We start from the raw sequence: 16,549 nt of genomic DNA on the forward strand, positions 1-16,549 counted from the left end.
AGACAGTTGACAGACAAACAGACAAACCAATGCCAACAAAAACATAATCTCCTTGGCGGAGGTAAAAAACTAAATAAAACTAAACTATAATGAAAAATCCAAAACTATTATAACCTTGACCGGGACTGGGTCTGAGAACAGCTCCTGTATGCAGGGTGGAGGCAGGTTGTTATGTACTTATAGATGAATCCAGCTCTGTTCATGCACAGGTGGACCTGCAGACCCTGTAGACCACATTGAACTGGAGGTGGTGCCTCACTGTCCTCACTGGAACTGATACTGTCACTGTCTTGTAATGTATGTGGAAAACCTGATCGGGTGGTGTCACCAAAATAACTTGTCTTTTAATGTGGAAAAAACCAAGAAACTCATAATTGACTTCAGAACCAATAAGAAAGTACATTCTCCTGTTTACATAAACAACACCGCTGTCGAAATTGTCAATAACTTTAAGTCCTTAGGCATCCATATTTCTGATTCACTGTCCCGGCCTCTTCACATCAGCAGCATCATCAAAAAAGCACACCAGAGACTGGTCTTTCTGGGATGAGTGGAAAAATATGGTATGTCAACAAAAACAGTCATCAGCTTTTATGGCAGCACAACAGAAAGCCTTCAGAGTGGCAGTAGACTGGTGTGGTTTGGGAATATTGCATCACACGACCACACACTCCTGATCAGAACATTCAAATCAGCATCTAAAATCATTGGAGCTCCATTATTACCATCACTACAGGACATCTACCCAAACCGCAGCAGGAGAAAGGCACTGGGCATCACACAGGACACAAGTCATCCTGCACACAGACTATTATTATTATCTACTGTCAGGAAAACGCTTACAAAGCAGCAAAACCCAGACTACTCGCTACAAAGACAGTTTTTTTCCTCAGGCTACACAACTGCTGAACAGCAGCTCAGCCTGAAGGAGGTAAACTGGGAACCTGCAGCCTGACTTTCAGTTTTTAGCTTACCGGCCCACAGGCTGTAAGCTACTGTCGCCATGCGGTGGCGCTGTCGTCTGTCGTCTGCCGTCCGTTACAAAAATTTCAATCGTCTTCTTCTCTGAAACTACAATTCCGATTGACTTCAAACTTGGTATACAGCTTCTTTATGATGATGTCAACAAAAGTTAGTGAAATCATTTGGATCCGGATCTGATTCTGGATTTGGTGCGACTTTGAATAATGTCCCCATTATAAGAGATAGGAAGTGGATCGATGCAATAACTCAGTAAATATAAATGATATCCAGTGTAAATTTCTACAGTCCAGTCCTGATGGGGAGATGACCAAAACATAATGGCCACATGCTGATCAGGATCTTCTTCTGGATCTGGAACTGATAGAAAATTTAACATGGGCTCTTGTGGGGAAAAAATCAATCATCTTCTTCTCTGAAACTACAGCTCCGATTGACTTCAAACTTGGTATACAGCTTCTGTATGGTGATGTCAACACAAGGGATTGAAATTATTTCGATCCGGATCTGATTCTGGATTTGGTGCCACTTTGAAAAATTTCCCCATTATAACAGATAGGAAGTGGATTGATACAATGAATCAGTATCAATGATATCAAGTTGGAATTTGAATTTTTTACAGATCTGATTGGAATATGACCAAAACATGGGCTATTTCTGTAATATAACACATACACAAAACTGGGTGATAATAAATGACATCTGGATACATTTCCCAAAGCTTTTAATTTGGCCGGTAAGCTACAGGGCCATTGGTCCTATTTTTATAATAGTATTTATTACCTCCACCAAGGAGGTTATGTTTTTGCCAGGGTTTGTTTGTTTGTTTGTTTGTTTGTTTGTCTGTCCGTTAGTGTGCAACATAACTCAAAAAGTTATGGACAGATTTGGATGAAATTTTCAGGGTTTGTTGGAAATGGGATAAGGAAGAAATGATAAAATTTTGGTGGTGATCGGGGGTGGGGGGGCCCACGGGGGGGGCCACTGATCAGCCTTGGCGGAGGTCTGCGCTCTCCGAGTGCTTCTAGTTTATTTAGTGTTTTTACATGACAATAGGAGGGCTAGTGCTATTTATTGTTAAGTATTTTTTTATTTTTGCTATGATTGTTATTGTAATTTGTATGTTATTTATTTTTTGATACTGGGTGGAGAGAGAGCCAGGCCACTCTGTGTTTCATTGCCATGGTACTTGTACCCTGTACATGACAAAAAAACTTGAAACTTGAATTACCAAAAATAGTCACTTGCCCGATAAAGGGTTTAGAATGAGGAAATTTTTTAACTCAGTCTAAAAGGGGTATTTTTTAATTTGGATCATCACAAATGCTCCAGATCAAGGAAGGGGACTAAAAATTTGAATACGTAAAGTAACTAAAGCTGTCGGACAAATATATAGTGGAGTAAAAATACATTGGAACAGTTGGAACAAACCTATTGGTCACAATAAATCAACATTGACCATGAGTCTGATTACTTGGTTGGTTCAATGTTTTAACCATGAAAGACAAGAACAGTCTGCATGCCATTGTAAAAATATGCTCCAAGATCACTGGAGTCAGACTCAGACTTGTCTTCCCTCTGGGAGCTTCAGGCGGTGAGGAAAGCACAGACCCTCATAAGGGACCCTCACCATGTGTTGCATAAGAAGTTAGTTTTGGTGCCTTCAGGCCGGCGTTACCACACACCTCAGAGGAGAACCAACAGATATTCAAAATATTTATTCCTTCAGCTATCACACTTTTAAACTCTGACAGAAGCCATTTTAGCAATTTTATAAGATTTTTTTTTTGTTAGCAGAACCAGTAGGGTCTTTTAGTCTTTTAGTCTGCATTGGTATTTATCATTTATTGCTGATTATTTAAATGCATGATTCGTAGTTGCTTTCAACGATCTTGTATTTAAAGCTTGTATGTAAAGCTTATGTTGCCCCATGACCATTCCGCTCATCTAGGGAATGTTGTCTGGTGGTCCCAAAACCCTGCACAAGACAATCCAGGCTGTTTTCATGGGTCGTTCCACAGTGGCGGCATGATCTACTAAGCACTATGAGAACAGGGGCGTCCCTGCCTGTCTTCAAGAAGCTCCTGAAGACCCAGCTCTTCAGAGAGCTCGTCCTGTCCTAGCACTTTCAAACATTCCATTTTAGATGTACTACTAGGGTTAAGCTGTTGTTTTACTCGGTATTTTTATTTCACTGTTTTAAATTGTACAGCTGTTTTTATGTCTTCTTAATCTATTCTTGTATTTTTAGTCTATAATTTTGCTTTTTAATCCTCTGTACGACACTGTTTTTAATTGTACAGCTGCTTTATGTCTGTAATCTATTCTTGTATTTTATTTTATTTTATTCTATTCTATTTTTTATTTATTTTTTAATTTTTGGTTTTCCGCTGAAAGTCGCTTTGGAAAAAAGCGTCTGCCAAATGCATAAATGTAAATGTAAATGTATTTGTGCACTGATTTATTTATTTATGTTTGTCACATTGCGCTTTGGCTGATGTCTGTGGTAAGCTGCAAATGAATTGCCCGTATGGGATAAATAAAGTTTTCTGAATCTGAATCTGATTACTTTAGTTTTTGTACAGTGACAGTGTATCCTCTTCCAAAATGTGAAAGAACACCTGGACACACACCTGAATCAGATCCAGACAGACGTGTATGACTGTAGGCATGAATCAGCCTTGCATCAGACAGGATCTGAAGGACAGTCACAGCAGAGTTCACTCACATGACTCACAACAAAAGGAAGTGAGTGGATTCCTCACCTGTAACATCTAAAGGAACCTGATCTGCAGCTCATTTTTAGTGTGGACTGAAAAAGTATTCCATTCTGGGGTTTTATTTCAGTGTTGACAAAGCAGAAGAAATACCATATAACAGTTTTATTTGCCCCTTTAGTTTCAAAATTCCAGTTATATCAAGTGTTTCCTCCTGTTTTAATAGATGACTCATTATTTTTTTCCTCATCTGTCGACAGAACACTGCTGGTTTCTGTTAAAAATTGGCTTTTGCATCCTGTTATGGTCATGAAGTCTTTAATTCTTTACATCTTTAATCAGAAAAATGTCCTGTAATGTTGTGTGTCATAAAGGGGCCTTTGTTCAACATGCAAATCATATCGGTTCATCTACTTTTTTTCCCGCTCTGATACCATTTTTGGTTTTCCCTCAGGCACCTGTACCCAGTTTTGATGTGTTTTTGATGCTTTTGTTTTCCATCATCCTTTTCATTTATACATTTACCTCTAACCTCTTCTATGCACTTTTACTCAAGTACACATTTGAAGATTTTGAAGAGACAGCTTTAATTTATGTATTGTATGTTAGACCAAAGAAATAAACATGTAGGTGAAGCTGTTGGGATGCAAATTTATTTACTGACCAAAACAAAAACTACCATGATCCAGATTTTGGCAAGAAATGATCTAAAGAACTAAATCCTCCTCTACCCATAAAGAACTATGTTTTGCAGCAATTTCCAAATTAGTTTCCAATTAGTAGTAGTAGTAGTCTCTATATTTAACCTGATTTAGGGATTTATCAACATTTATTCTCTGCATTTTGCATTTTTCAGGGAAAATCAGGTGTTTTCCTTTATTTAATTTTCTGAAGATAAGATGAGATGAGATACTGTGAGATAGATAAGATAAGACGAGATAAGATGAGATGAGATGAGATGAGATGAGATGAGATAAGATAATATAAGATACTGTAAGATAAGATAAGATAAGATAAGATAAGATAAGATAAGATAAGATAAGATAAGATAGAAAAGATAAAACAAGACGAGACAAGATAAGACAAGATACAGTAAGATAAGATAAGATAAGATAAGATAAGATAAGATAAGATAAGATAAGATAAGATAGAAAAGATAAAACAAGACGAGACAAGATAAGACAAGATACAGTAAGATAAGATAAGATAAGATAAGATAAGATAAGATAAGATAAGATAAGATAAGATAGAAAAGATAAGACAGGACGAGACAAGACGAGATAAGACAAGATACTGTAAGATAAGATGAGATAAGATAAGATAAGATAAGATAAGATAAGATAAGATAAGATAGAAAAGATAAGACAGGATGAGACAAGACGAGATAAGATAAGACAAGATACTGTAAGATAAGATAAGATAAGATAAGATAAGATAAGATAAGATAAGATACTGTAAGATAAGATAAGTTAAGCCTTCATTCGTCCCACAAGGGGAAATTCCAGATTCACAGCAGCAAAGCACAAAAGCACACAAGAGCAAAAGAAAGTGCAAAATCAAAATAAAGACAAATCCAAAAAAGGTATATATATACTATTTACAGATGATGTAAATGTTCTTCAAAGCTTCGAGTAATTTAATAGGTTATCTTACTATAATGGACGTTCTGTGTCCGATGCGTGTCCCGGTGTCCCGATGTTGCACCACGGGAGGGCGCTATTGTACAATGGCACCACGGGTACAATGCCGCTAGTTATATTAAAACAGGGAAAACTGAAAAAACAGTGATTTTTTTTTTTTCAGCACCATGTATCATTAAATGAACATAAACACAAGTGTCTGTCATTTGTCAAACTACATGGGTTTCACTGGTAAATTAATATCACCGAAAATGTTGGTGTTTGTACAAAGAAAGTCCAGAAAACACATCATATGATGCTGCTGAAAAGCTGAGGAACTGTATTTTATCAGAATTATTTCAATGTATTGATAGGATTAGTGGTTCAGAAGTTATTAAACATTTTAGATGAATGGATGCTTCTCCTCAGTGTACGTCTTAGAGGATTAAGATAATTATCTTTCTGCTGAAAACTGAAACCAACTGAAATATCTTTGCTCTTAGAATTAGACTGCAGTCAAAAGCAGTGCTGACCCACATCTGGTATCTATTCAGAATATTTAACTCAATTTCCCTTTAGATGAGATGTTTTAATGAGATAGAATTCTGTTTTCTGGAGTATGGTGCATAATATCCTATATATTTATATCTACATGTACAGAAATGCATAATAACACTTTAATGACCATACAAGTGTGAATCACTGCAGTGGTATGTTCTGCCTGCACAGATCATACAGAGGTTTAGACTCATTCAGTCTTTGAACTTTGACCTTTTGACCCTGTAGAAGCCAATAATGTAATAACAGCCAATAACGTAAGAAATTTGCCATTTTAAAAATGTAATAGGCCAATCACGTAATATCTGGCCAATAACGTAATAAAAGTCCTGAACCGATAATGTAATAACTTTTAGCCAATAAACTTATAACTTATTGGCTGGTCATTATGTTATTGGCCTGGTAAAAAAAAATTCTTTGCAAATGTAATAACTGAGCCAGTAATGTAATAAGTTATAATGTTACGCAAAAAGCTACTGCGTTATCGGTTCAGGACTTTTATTACATTATTGGCCAGATATTATGTTATTGGCCTATTACATTTTAAAAATGGCAAATTTATTCCATTATCAGTTGTTATTTCATTATTAGCTTCTACAAAACCCCCAAACCAAGGGGTGACTAGGGTGGATCATGGTCGGTATTACTGCTGAATTTAATCTTCACTCTATTTGTTATAGACTCCAAAATAATGCATGGGGATACATTTAACTGAATCTGAACACAGTGACAGGAGCCAAACTCTTTCTTTTATGCTTTACAACTGTCTGTTGTAAATAGGATATTTCATACGTTAAATCATACCCATTTCAGTCCAAATCCATCCTCAGAATAATAACATTTCCCCCAGGATTGAGTATTTGATTTTACTGTAAAAGATTTCTCTATAGTATTATGTAAAAAAAAAAAAAAAAAAAAAAAAAAAATCAGGTCAGGAAGGTTTGTTTTTTTTTGTATTTAGAGAGTAAAGTCAAAAAGTCAACAATAAAATTGAAATTGGCTCATATTTATACTTTACTGTCAAAATACACAAAGAAAACCTTACTTCTAAATTTATTTATTCTCAACATTTTGACTTTATCCTTGATCATTTTTCCCCCCTTTTACTGTCCCTAATAATTCCCCTCCCCTCTGTATGTGAATTTCTCTCCCCCTCCCCTCCCCTTCCTCCTCCCCTCCCCTTCCCTCGGTCTCTCTCTCATTCCCTCGTGTCAGAGTTGAAAACATGTCGAGGAGGAAACAACACAAACCGCAGCACATCCAATCTGATGTATTGTCTCTAAATGAACACGTCGGTAAGTTGATGAAGATCTTATTCATAACTGATGAGACAGTTTGTATAGTTTAGATCCATGTGATGAGAAAAAAACTAAAAACTAGTGCAACAAATACATTAATCCTTTTTTTTATACCTTGACTGATCTGTAATAAATACTTCGTTTTACTACAGGTACACTATATAGCACACCTCTGAGATGTTGCTATAGTGTTTATACATAAACCTGTAGTGTTGCTGTTATTTTTTCTATGAGTTGAGTGAGTTGAACCTGTAATAAATCTATATTTTAGTGCAAAGTGTGCAGGCTTAGGTTTTCCATTACTTCTTAATTAAAGCATTTTGGTCATTTGCAGAGTTCACTCAAGTGAGAAATTAGTTCATTCATTCATTCAAACCTTTATTTAAGCCTTGAAAATCACTGAGGTTTCCTTCATTTGCAGTGATGTTACGGATACAGAGAAATACACTTTTTTTTTTAATTAAAAACCAGTTCAGAGAGGATAACACACTGAAGTGATGTAGTTATACAGTGGGTAAGTTGTAATGTTTTTGGAGTTTTAAGATGTAAAGACAGGGCTATAAGGGAAGAGAGGGTTGAATAATGTGCAAGTTGGAAAGACCTTGTAAAGGACTTGACCTGACTAGACTAGTCATACATGAAAATGATCTGCAATAGATTAAACATTTACTTTGAGATGAGTTTTACTTTGGAAACATATTTGGTCAAGTTAAAAAACTAGGGATTGTTTCATTTACTCTGTTTGTCACTTCACATTTAATTTTATGACTTATTCTTCTCAATTCTTCTTGATTGTAGCACTAATTAATAATTATCAGCAGATCAAAATGTAATGATAGTTATACTCATATTGTTATAGTATAGTATAGTATAGCATAGCATAGTACAGTTCAGCACAGTACTATAGCATTGCATAGCATAGCATGGTATAGTACAGTACAGTATAGTATAGTACAGTACAGTACAGTACAGTTCTGGACAGTAGTATAGTATAGTATTGTATAGCATAGCATAGTATAGTACAGTTCAGCACAGTACTATAGCATAGCATAGTATAGTATAGTACAGTACAGTATAGTATAGGAGTGTATAGTATAGTACAGTACAGTACAGTTCTAGACAGTAGCATAGTATAGTATAGTATAGTATAGTATAGTATAGTATAGTATAGTATAGTATAGTACAGTACAGTACAGTACAGTTCAGTACAGTTCAGGACAATAGTATAGTATAGTATAGTTCAGGACCGTAGTATAGTATAGTATAGTATAGTATAGTATAGTATAGTATAGTATAGTACAGTACAGTACAGTACAGTTCAGGACAATAGTATAGTATAGTATAGTATAGTATAGCATAGCATAGCATAGCATAGTTCAGGACCACAGTATAGTATAGTATAGTATAGTATAGTACAGTACAGTACAGTACAGTTCAGTAGTATAGTATAGTATAATATGGTATAGTACAGTACAGTACAGTACAGTTCAGGACAATAGTCTAGTATAGTATAGTATAGTATAGTACAGTATAGTTCAGGACCGTAGTATAGTATAGTATAGTATAGTATAGTATAGTATAGTATAGTGCAGCACAGTACAGTACAGTACAGTACAATTCAGGACAATAGTATAGTATAGTATAGTATCGTATAGTACAGTACAGTACAGTATAGTATAGTATAGTATAGTACAGTACAGTACAGTTCAGGACAGTAGTAAAGTATAATATAATATGGTACAGTACAGTACAGTTCAGGACAATAGTCTAGTATAGTATAGTATAGTATAGTATAGTATAGTATAGTATAGTACAGTATAGTTCAGGACCGTAGTATAGTATAGTATAGTATAGTATAGTATAGTATAGTATAGTATAGTATAGTGCAGTACAGTACAGTTCAGGACAATAGTATAGTATAGTATAGTATCGTATAGTACAGTACAGTACAGTATAGTATAGTATAGCATAGTTCATTGCAGGGCTGACAAAATCGAAAGTGAAAATGTTTTGTTTAGAGCAAAAAAAGAAAGAAACAGAAACAACTGTTTTCCAAAATACATAGAACTAAATAAAAACTACTATGCACAAAAGAAATGCAGTCAGCTGATGTCAGCAGATGACCAACACCCAGAACAACACCAAAACCATAACATATATATCTAACAAAAAGTACCTTTAAACCATTGTAACATAGACCTGAACATTGTCATATTCTGAAGAAAATGGTCAGGCCAAGTCAAAGCTGAGATAATTGTATTAGGTAAATGTAATACTGGTCTGTCAGTTACTGAATTTGATATAACAGACATTTATGATCAGTAAGAGGATTTAACTTAAAGGCAGCTGTGCTCATTGTTGAGTTGTATTGAGTTGTGTTGCTGGCACTGCAAGCACGACTGCAATGAAACATTTAATCATGAAAAATGTCAACTTTTTTATTTATTGTCATTGACTTCCCGTGGCCACCCTGCAGTACCCATACAGCCCACCAGGGGACCAAAACTCAGAAGTTTGAGAGTTATTGGTCTCAACTGATTAAAATTGTTAATACTAAAAAAATCATGCCTTGTGGGTTGGGTGAACCTGGCGTTACTGATTGTACAAAGAACATAAGGCAAAATTATCATCACGATAATGATTTTGCGCTGTTTTCTGTGTTGTAGATGATGCTTGTCTCAGTTGGGACTTTCATCCTGCAGTGGATCCTTGTGTTCATGTTTGCAAGCAATGCTGTGCTGAGTTTAATGCACTGTCAGACCTCCGACAACATCAGAATGATTGCTCTCCATGTCTTCCAGTTCTTATTGTGAACGAGAACGAAGACCTGCTGTCCAGCCATAGTTTTTCTGCAGCCTCATTATCAGCCAGTTGCTGGGCTGAGCTGGAGCACGACAACATCCCGTCACAAGACAGATCTAACAAAAATGTTGAATTCATGGACAGTTTGAGCAGTAAAAGCAGCATAGAAAGCCCAGGAAGCACCAAAAGTGACCAATGTAGCAGCAGCAGCGAATCTAAGACAGACACTGTTCATTGTTCCTCAGTTTTTCCAGCAGCTTTACCTCAGTCCAGCTGCACTGTTGACCAAGGAGGATATTCATGGATGGCGAGTAACGTGATCATTGAAAACCTCGAGAGCACTAAAGTCGCCATGTCCCAGTTTTTGCACTCAGACAGTCACCACAGTAAGACTGCCATCTCATCTCTGCTGCAGCAGCTCCTTGCCCTGCAAATACAGCAGATTCACCAGCTACAGCTAATTGATCAAATTCGTCACCAGGTCCTGTTGTACGCTTCTCACAGAGCTGAGACACCAGAGCCCATGGCACTGTGCGCCCAGGACCAGTCATTTTCAAAGTCAACATATCAGCTCCAGACTCTTAGTGCTCATCTGTCGCAGCAGCTAGCTGCAGCTGCAGGGATAGCAAAGTGCTTGTCCACTCAATCTGCTAACATGACTGACTTCAAGCTATTTACAGGTACACAACAAAGTCAAACTGGCATGAGAGATTTGCTGTCATCCTTAGAAGCCTCTAGACTCATAACTTCTGTTCACAGACAGCCCAAATTCAATGTTTTGTCTCATTCTAAAATGTCCTCTTTAATGTTTAGCAATAACAGCTTTGTCAAAAAGACCTCAGAGACCTCACAGTCACCTCAGCCTTCATCAGCCACCAAGGAAACAGCATCTGATTCCATTCAAAACATCAGTGCAGTTGTAGAGGATTTGGATGCCCTGGCAGTCTTGGCCCAACATAGTCTTTCAGAACCAAAAATCTCCTCAGAAAAGTCTTTCTTCAAACACAAATGCCAGCTTTGCACCAAAGTTTTTGGGAGTGACAGTGCTTTGCAAACTCATCTACGGTCACACACTGGAGAAAGGCCATACAAATGCAACATATGTGGAAACAGGTTCTCCACTAGGAGTCACTTAAAAGTGCATTTTCAAAGGCACAAAGACAGGTACACCTGCATCCCAGTGAAGCCTCAACCTGTTCCAGAGCATGAAGTCCAGAGGATGTGCCACACTGTGATTCTTTCACCAGAGAAAGCCAACAAAAGCTGGATGACAGGACACTATCACCTGTATTATGTTCTTTTCCATTAGAACAGTTAGGGTCTTTAATCAAGAAGGAGGAGCAGCCAATTTCCATTACCATTCCTCTTACTCCAGGAGAACTAAACTTTGATTCCCAGGCTTCTCCAAACTTTGAGTCAACAGCCAGTCCTGCAAAGACTTCAGGCTCAGTTGAGACAAAGTATCAGAGATCAATGAATTCAAGATTCAGTTCAGAAGAATTTGTACCCAATCCAAATCCTTCCTTATTTGAGGTACTCCACTTGTCAAAAGACCCCCAGCTCCAGTCACAACCTGAAGACAACAAAAGAATGACAGACCTCAATGAGTGCATCATCTGCCATCGAATCCTCAGTTGTCAGAGCGCTCTGAGGATGCACTATCGCACTCACACAGGGGAGCGTCCATACCAGTGTAAACTGTGCAGCAGGGCCTTCACCACCAAGGGAAATCTGAAGACACATCAAGTTGTTCACCATACAGCCGTCCCATCATTGAGGGTCCAGCACTCATGTCCCATTTGCCAAAGGAAGTTTATAAATGCTGTCGTCTTGCAACAGCACATACAGATGCATATTGAAGCTCACAGTTCAGACATTTTTTTCAGTGGAAACAATCGGAAATTTTGTGAAACACTCAAATGTGTGTCTACTTTCTCCACTTCATCATCATCTGAAAAAGAATGCACTGGTGATCACAAGAAGCTAACCAACAATGGGCTACTCAAGTGGATCAAGACAGAAAGGCTGGAAGAATCAAATGAAGGATTCTGTCAAACTAATAGCCAACTTGATGCTAAAACAACTCAATGGAATAGTTCGTTCCCAGTGTCAGAGAATCAAGCATCAATCTCAAGGCTGGACGAACCAGTACAAACATGGTTTGACCCTTCCTCTGTGATGGTGTCTAGACCGGCAACAACCTCCACTAACATGAAATTATTCACAAGTATTGAAGATTCTCAAAGGCAGATTTCCAGCCCACGTGAAAAGGGGTTCTTCAAGAATTGTGACTTATGTGGAAAGAGTTTTGCTTGTCAAAGTGCCTTGAATATTCACTACAGAAGCCATACCAAGGAGAGACCGTTCATCTGCACAACATGCAACAGGGGTTTTTCCACCAAGGGGAATCTCAAGCAACACATGCTGACACATCAAATCAGAGAATTCTTACCGAGTCTCTTGGAGGCTTCATATCCAAACCAACCACAAGCTCTGAAGATGGAGATGAATCCTGTCTTCAAGCCCTCTGTTTGGAACAGCAGAGGTCATTGTGGTCTTTCACTGAGCTCCTCCACAGGTTCTCTTCCTCCTCCTCGCCGGACGCCTAAACAACACCACTGCAAGACCTGTGGAAAGAGCTTTTCATCCTCTAGCGCTCTACAGATCCATGAAAGGACACACACTGGAGAAAGACCATTTGTATGCACAGTCTGTGGACGAGCTTTTACCACCAAAGGAAATCTGAAGGTTGGTTTTGTCCATAAATGGTAACTCTTAATAAAAGTTATTGGTTAATATTTTAGACATATTTTTTACATGCTATGGTTGTGGCCGAAAGTTTTGCAAATAACACATTTGCCTGTGCAAAATTTGCTAAGTTTGTTAGGCACGTTGAAGAACAATTCTAAGTATTATATAGATTTCAAAGACTTTTGTTGACATAAATCACATTTAAGCAAAGAACCTATTTGTGTCATTCACAAAACCTTTGACCATGACAATAAATATTCATGCTTAGTTTGTGTAAAAGATAACATCATTACAATTTCATATTATGATGATGATGCATCGCAATATGAACCTTGCGATTTGCATTTTGTTTAAATGTGTCTTAGCTCTTATTGTGTCCATGTTCATGTCTAAAATCTTGTAGAGTCTGTCACCACAATTCCATTTTTGACAATCCCAGATTGTTTTCAGATTCATTTAAGAATCTCTGGACAGCAAAAACCTTAAGGAGAGCTTATTTCTATGTGATTTCTGATTCCTGCTGGATTTCTACAGATGCGTCTCAGGACATTCAAAATCAGATTTCTGCCTGTTGCATCACTTGTTATGTGACAGACATCAACAATGTCAAACCCAGAGTGATGAAAGTCATGGACAGAAGCCAGCCCAGTGCTATGGAGAACAGGAGTTTGTAGAAAGAAGTAAATAGCTATAACCTGGAAAGCCATATTGTTGATGTAGGTATGTTGCTTTTGACTGTAATGTTCTTACCACAGCAGCTCATATAGGTTGGTGATGAACACACAAATGTAATCACTTATAAATAGCAGTCGTTTCCAAAGATCTGAGTTCAGAAACAAAGTCGAAATCCTAATAGCAAGGGTAAGGAAGTTACATTTCAGGCTCTCCAACTTTCATTGAGACAAAAATATTTCACAATGCAATTTCATTGTTATAAGGTTCTTCATACTCTGAGGCTCTGGTATCCCTTTTATACTAACATGGAACTGATGCATTCTGATTCATGATGTTAATTTAGACCCATTTGGAGGCTGAGGGGGGATGTATCCAAGATTTGTTGTCAGCATTTCAGCCAAAAATAAACTAGTGTGGAACCTGGAAAACTGGTTTCCAACTGGATCTAAAAATAGTTGTTTTTTCCTTTACCCGAAAAAAAAAATGTTGTGGACATGTCATATTTCTCAGGTTGGAAATAGAAAATGAAGAAAACAACAGCAATAAGTCTGAGAAAACAGAGGAAGAGGAAGAAGCAACAATAACTGCTGATTAAATCTGATGTTTGGTGATGATAAAGTACACTCAAGGAAAAAAGAAACACAGCATTTTCATGTTCTTGATTTTTTCAGAAATATGACAGTTATTGCAAAATTGCAAACAACAATGAGTTCAGTACGATTCTGAGTCCAAATGAAATGATTGTTTTCCTGGGTTCGGTTGATTGATTTTGATTAGCAATAAGAACTGTATTTTTGTATTCCTCACCCATGTCTGCTCATGAGTGAAACTCACAGATGAATTGGAACTCTCCTCAATTGTGCACAACCATTCCCAAAGACCCCAAAATGGAGCAAAAACACATTTGTCCACAATGCCACGACTACTGCAACCGGAGAGAGATCAGGCCATTGGCATGCTTCAAGCTGGACGGAGCAGACGGGCTGATGATTGGCACGGTCCTGTGCAGCTGTTGTAACATGCGGTCGACCAGATCTGGGACGGTGGTTGGAGGAGGCAGTGGTGTGGTAACACTCAGCAAGGCGTACAACAGTAGAGTGGTGGACTCCAAACACCCTGGCTACGGCCCGTCTGCTCCGTCCAGCTCGAAGTATGCCAATGGCCTGATCTCTCTCCATTTGCAGTAGTCGTGGCATTGTGGACAAATGTGTTTATGCTCCATTTTGGTGTCTTTTTATAGGGAATGGTTGTGCACAATTGAGGAGAGGTCCAATTCATCTGTGAGTTTCACTCATGAGCAGACATGGGTGTGGAACACAAAAATACAGTTCTTATTGCTAATCAAAATCAATCAACCGGAACCAGGAAAACAGTCATTTCATTTTGACTCAGAATAGTACTGAACTCATTGTAGATTGAAATTTTGCAATAACTGTCATATTTCTGAAAAAATCATGAAAATGAAAATGGTGCGTTTCTTTTTTCCTTGAGTGTATTAGGTTCCAGGAAAATATTGAAAAACTAGAATAAACAGGCTGGTTTCACCCATGAATTTAATAATCATACAGTTATAATATATCAGAGTAAAAATTAAACCTCAAACAGTGCTAATTTGATCAAAACGGCCTTATCTGATCTTGTACATCTTTTTGCAGGTTCATATGGGTACCCACATGTGGAACAGCGCCCCCAGTAGGAGAGGTCGTAGACTGTCTGTAGACAGATCATCGATGGGGTTTGGGACACGTCCTGTGAAACTTCCTGAGCCGCCACAGAAGCAATCAGCGTTGACCTCAAACACTAATGTGAATCACTGGAACCGAAGTCCAGAGCTTTTGTCCACGAGTTTGCAGACGAATAACACAGGTGGAGTTCAGAGTGGAGACTCATCCTGCACATTATCACCCAAAGGAACAAAAGACACAACCCCCTCTGAATCCACAGCTCTTAATCTGGGTAAACTATGTCAAGTAGACCAGAGTGAACTTTATTTCATAATTGGGAGGAATCATAATTAAACAGATAGGTATGAAATTAAGGCCATATTACTGGGATGTCTGGAAAATTAAAAGTTCACATAAATGTTAAAAGAATTAGTTTTGCTCTGTTTTACAACTGACAAATGTGTATATTTTTAGACTTTTCACTATGCAGATGTGTGTGTGTGTGTGTGTGTGTGTGTGTGTGTGTGTGTGTGTGTGTGTGTGTGTGTGTGTGCTTCAGTCTCCAGCTTGTCTTTGTTTTAAATGCTATTCCCTTTAAGTGACTTTCTCTGAGTTGCTTTGTGTAAATTCTGAGCTAATTTCTATAAATATAGTTATACTGGATCACTGGATTCTTTTTGACAAAACATCTGATCCTTTATTTAACTAAAAAGTTAAATTTAAAAAAAAGTCCTCAATGATCCATCCTATTGAAGTAAAAGTAGTAAATGAATGTAGTGAATGAAGTAAAAGCACTGGCTTTGTCTCTCTGACTTTTATATTATTATACTGGACATCACTATATATTTGATAACACATCAGTGTTCCTGCTGTGGGTACTCAGCGTGTAACTACTATAAATAACATTATATCTAGTAATATTAACAGAGACATCAGATGAATCTGAGGGTTCACCACATAACTAAGTGGAGGGGGAGAAAATAAGAAAAAAATTCTGATACATAAATCTGTTTTTAGATTTTGGATGTATTGGTGACCTATCGGTTAGAACATTTACTGAAATGAAAACATGTCAGTAGGAGAAAAATAGCTAAGAAGTTAAAAACCAAATAGTTTAGATGTAAAAGACATCATTTAAAGGACTGGTTAACCATCTGGTTATTGTAACACGTCAGAGGACAGGTTTGGTCTGAAAAGTGTGTTACATGAACCATCATGTGGTCAGACTTGTAGTCTGAAACGTAACTACAAATAGACAGATAAATATAAAGCTGTATAAAGTGAATAAAGCTTCATAAAACAGAAATACACAAGTAAAGTACAAGTACCTTAAATCTAATCTGTAATCTGAACTAAATATAATTAACTGCTGATCATTCATATAATTTCTTTGCTGGAAAATTTACAAAAGCTTTCTCTTTGATTAACAATTGTTAAAACAATAAAAAAAAATCTATAGTTGTTGCCTCTAAACTGTCTTTTCC

The 16,549-nt window shown here is 37.3% G+C and overlaps 1 protein-coding gene across 1 annotated transcript; it reads left to right on the forward strand.

Annotated features, from left to right (window-relative positions):
• The first annotated feature begins 7,100 nt into the window (after positions 1-7,100).
• On the forward strand, positions 7,101-15,942 carry sall1b (spalt-like transcription factor 1b). Its single transcript, XM_030137595.1, is given in 4 exon segments — positions 7,101-7,170; positions 9,840-11,283; positions 11,286-12,723; positions 15,057-15,942. Coding segments are annotated over 4 exon segments (3,315 nt in total). The 3' UTR covers positions 15,420-15,942.
• Positions 15,943-16,549: the final 607 nt, after the last annotated feature.

Source organism: Sphaeramia orbicularis, chromosome 6 (genome assembly GCF_902148855.1).
Source record: "Sphaeramia orbicularis chromosome 6, fSphaOr1.1, whole genome shotgun sequence".
Lineage (NCBI taxonomy): Eukaryota > Metazoa > Chordata > Actinopteri > Kurtiformes > Apogonidae > Sphaeramia > Sphaeramia orbicularis.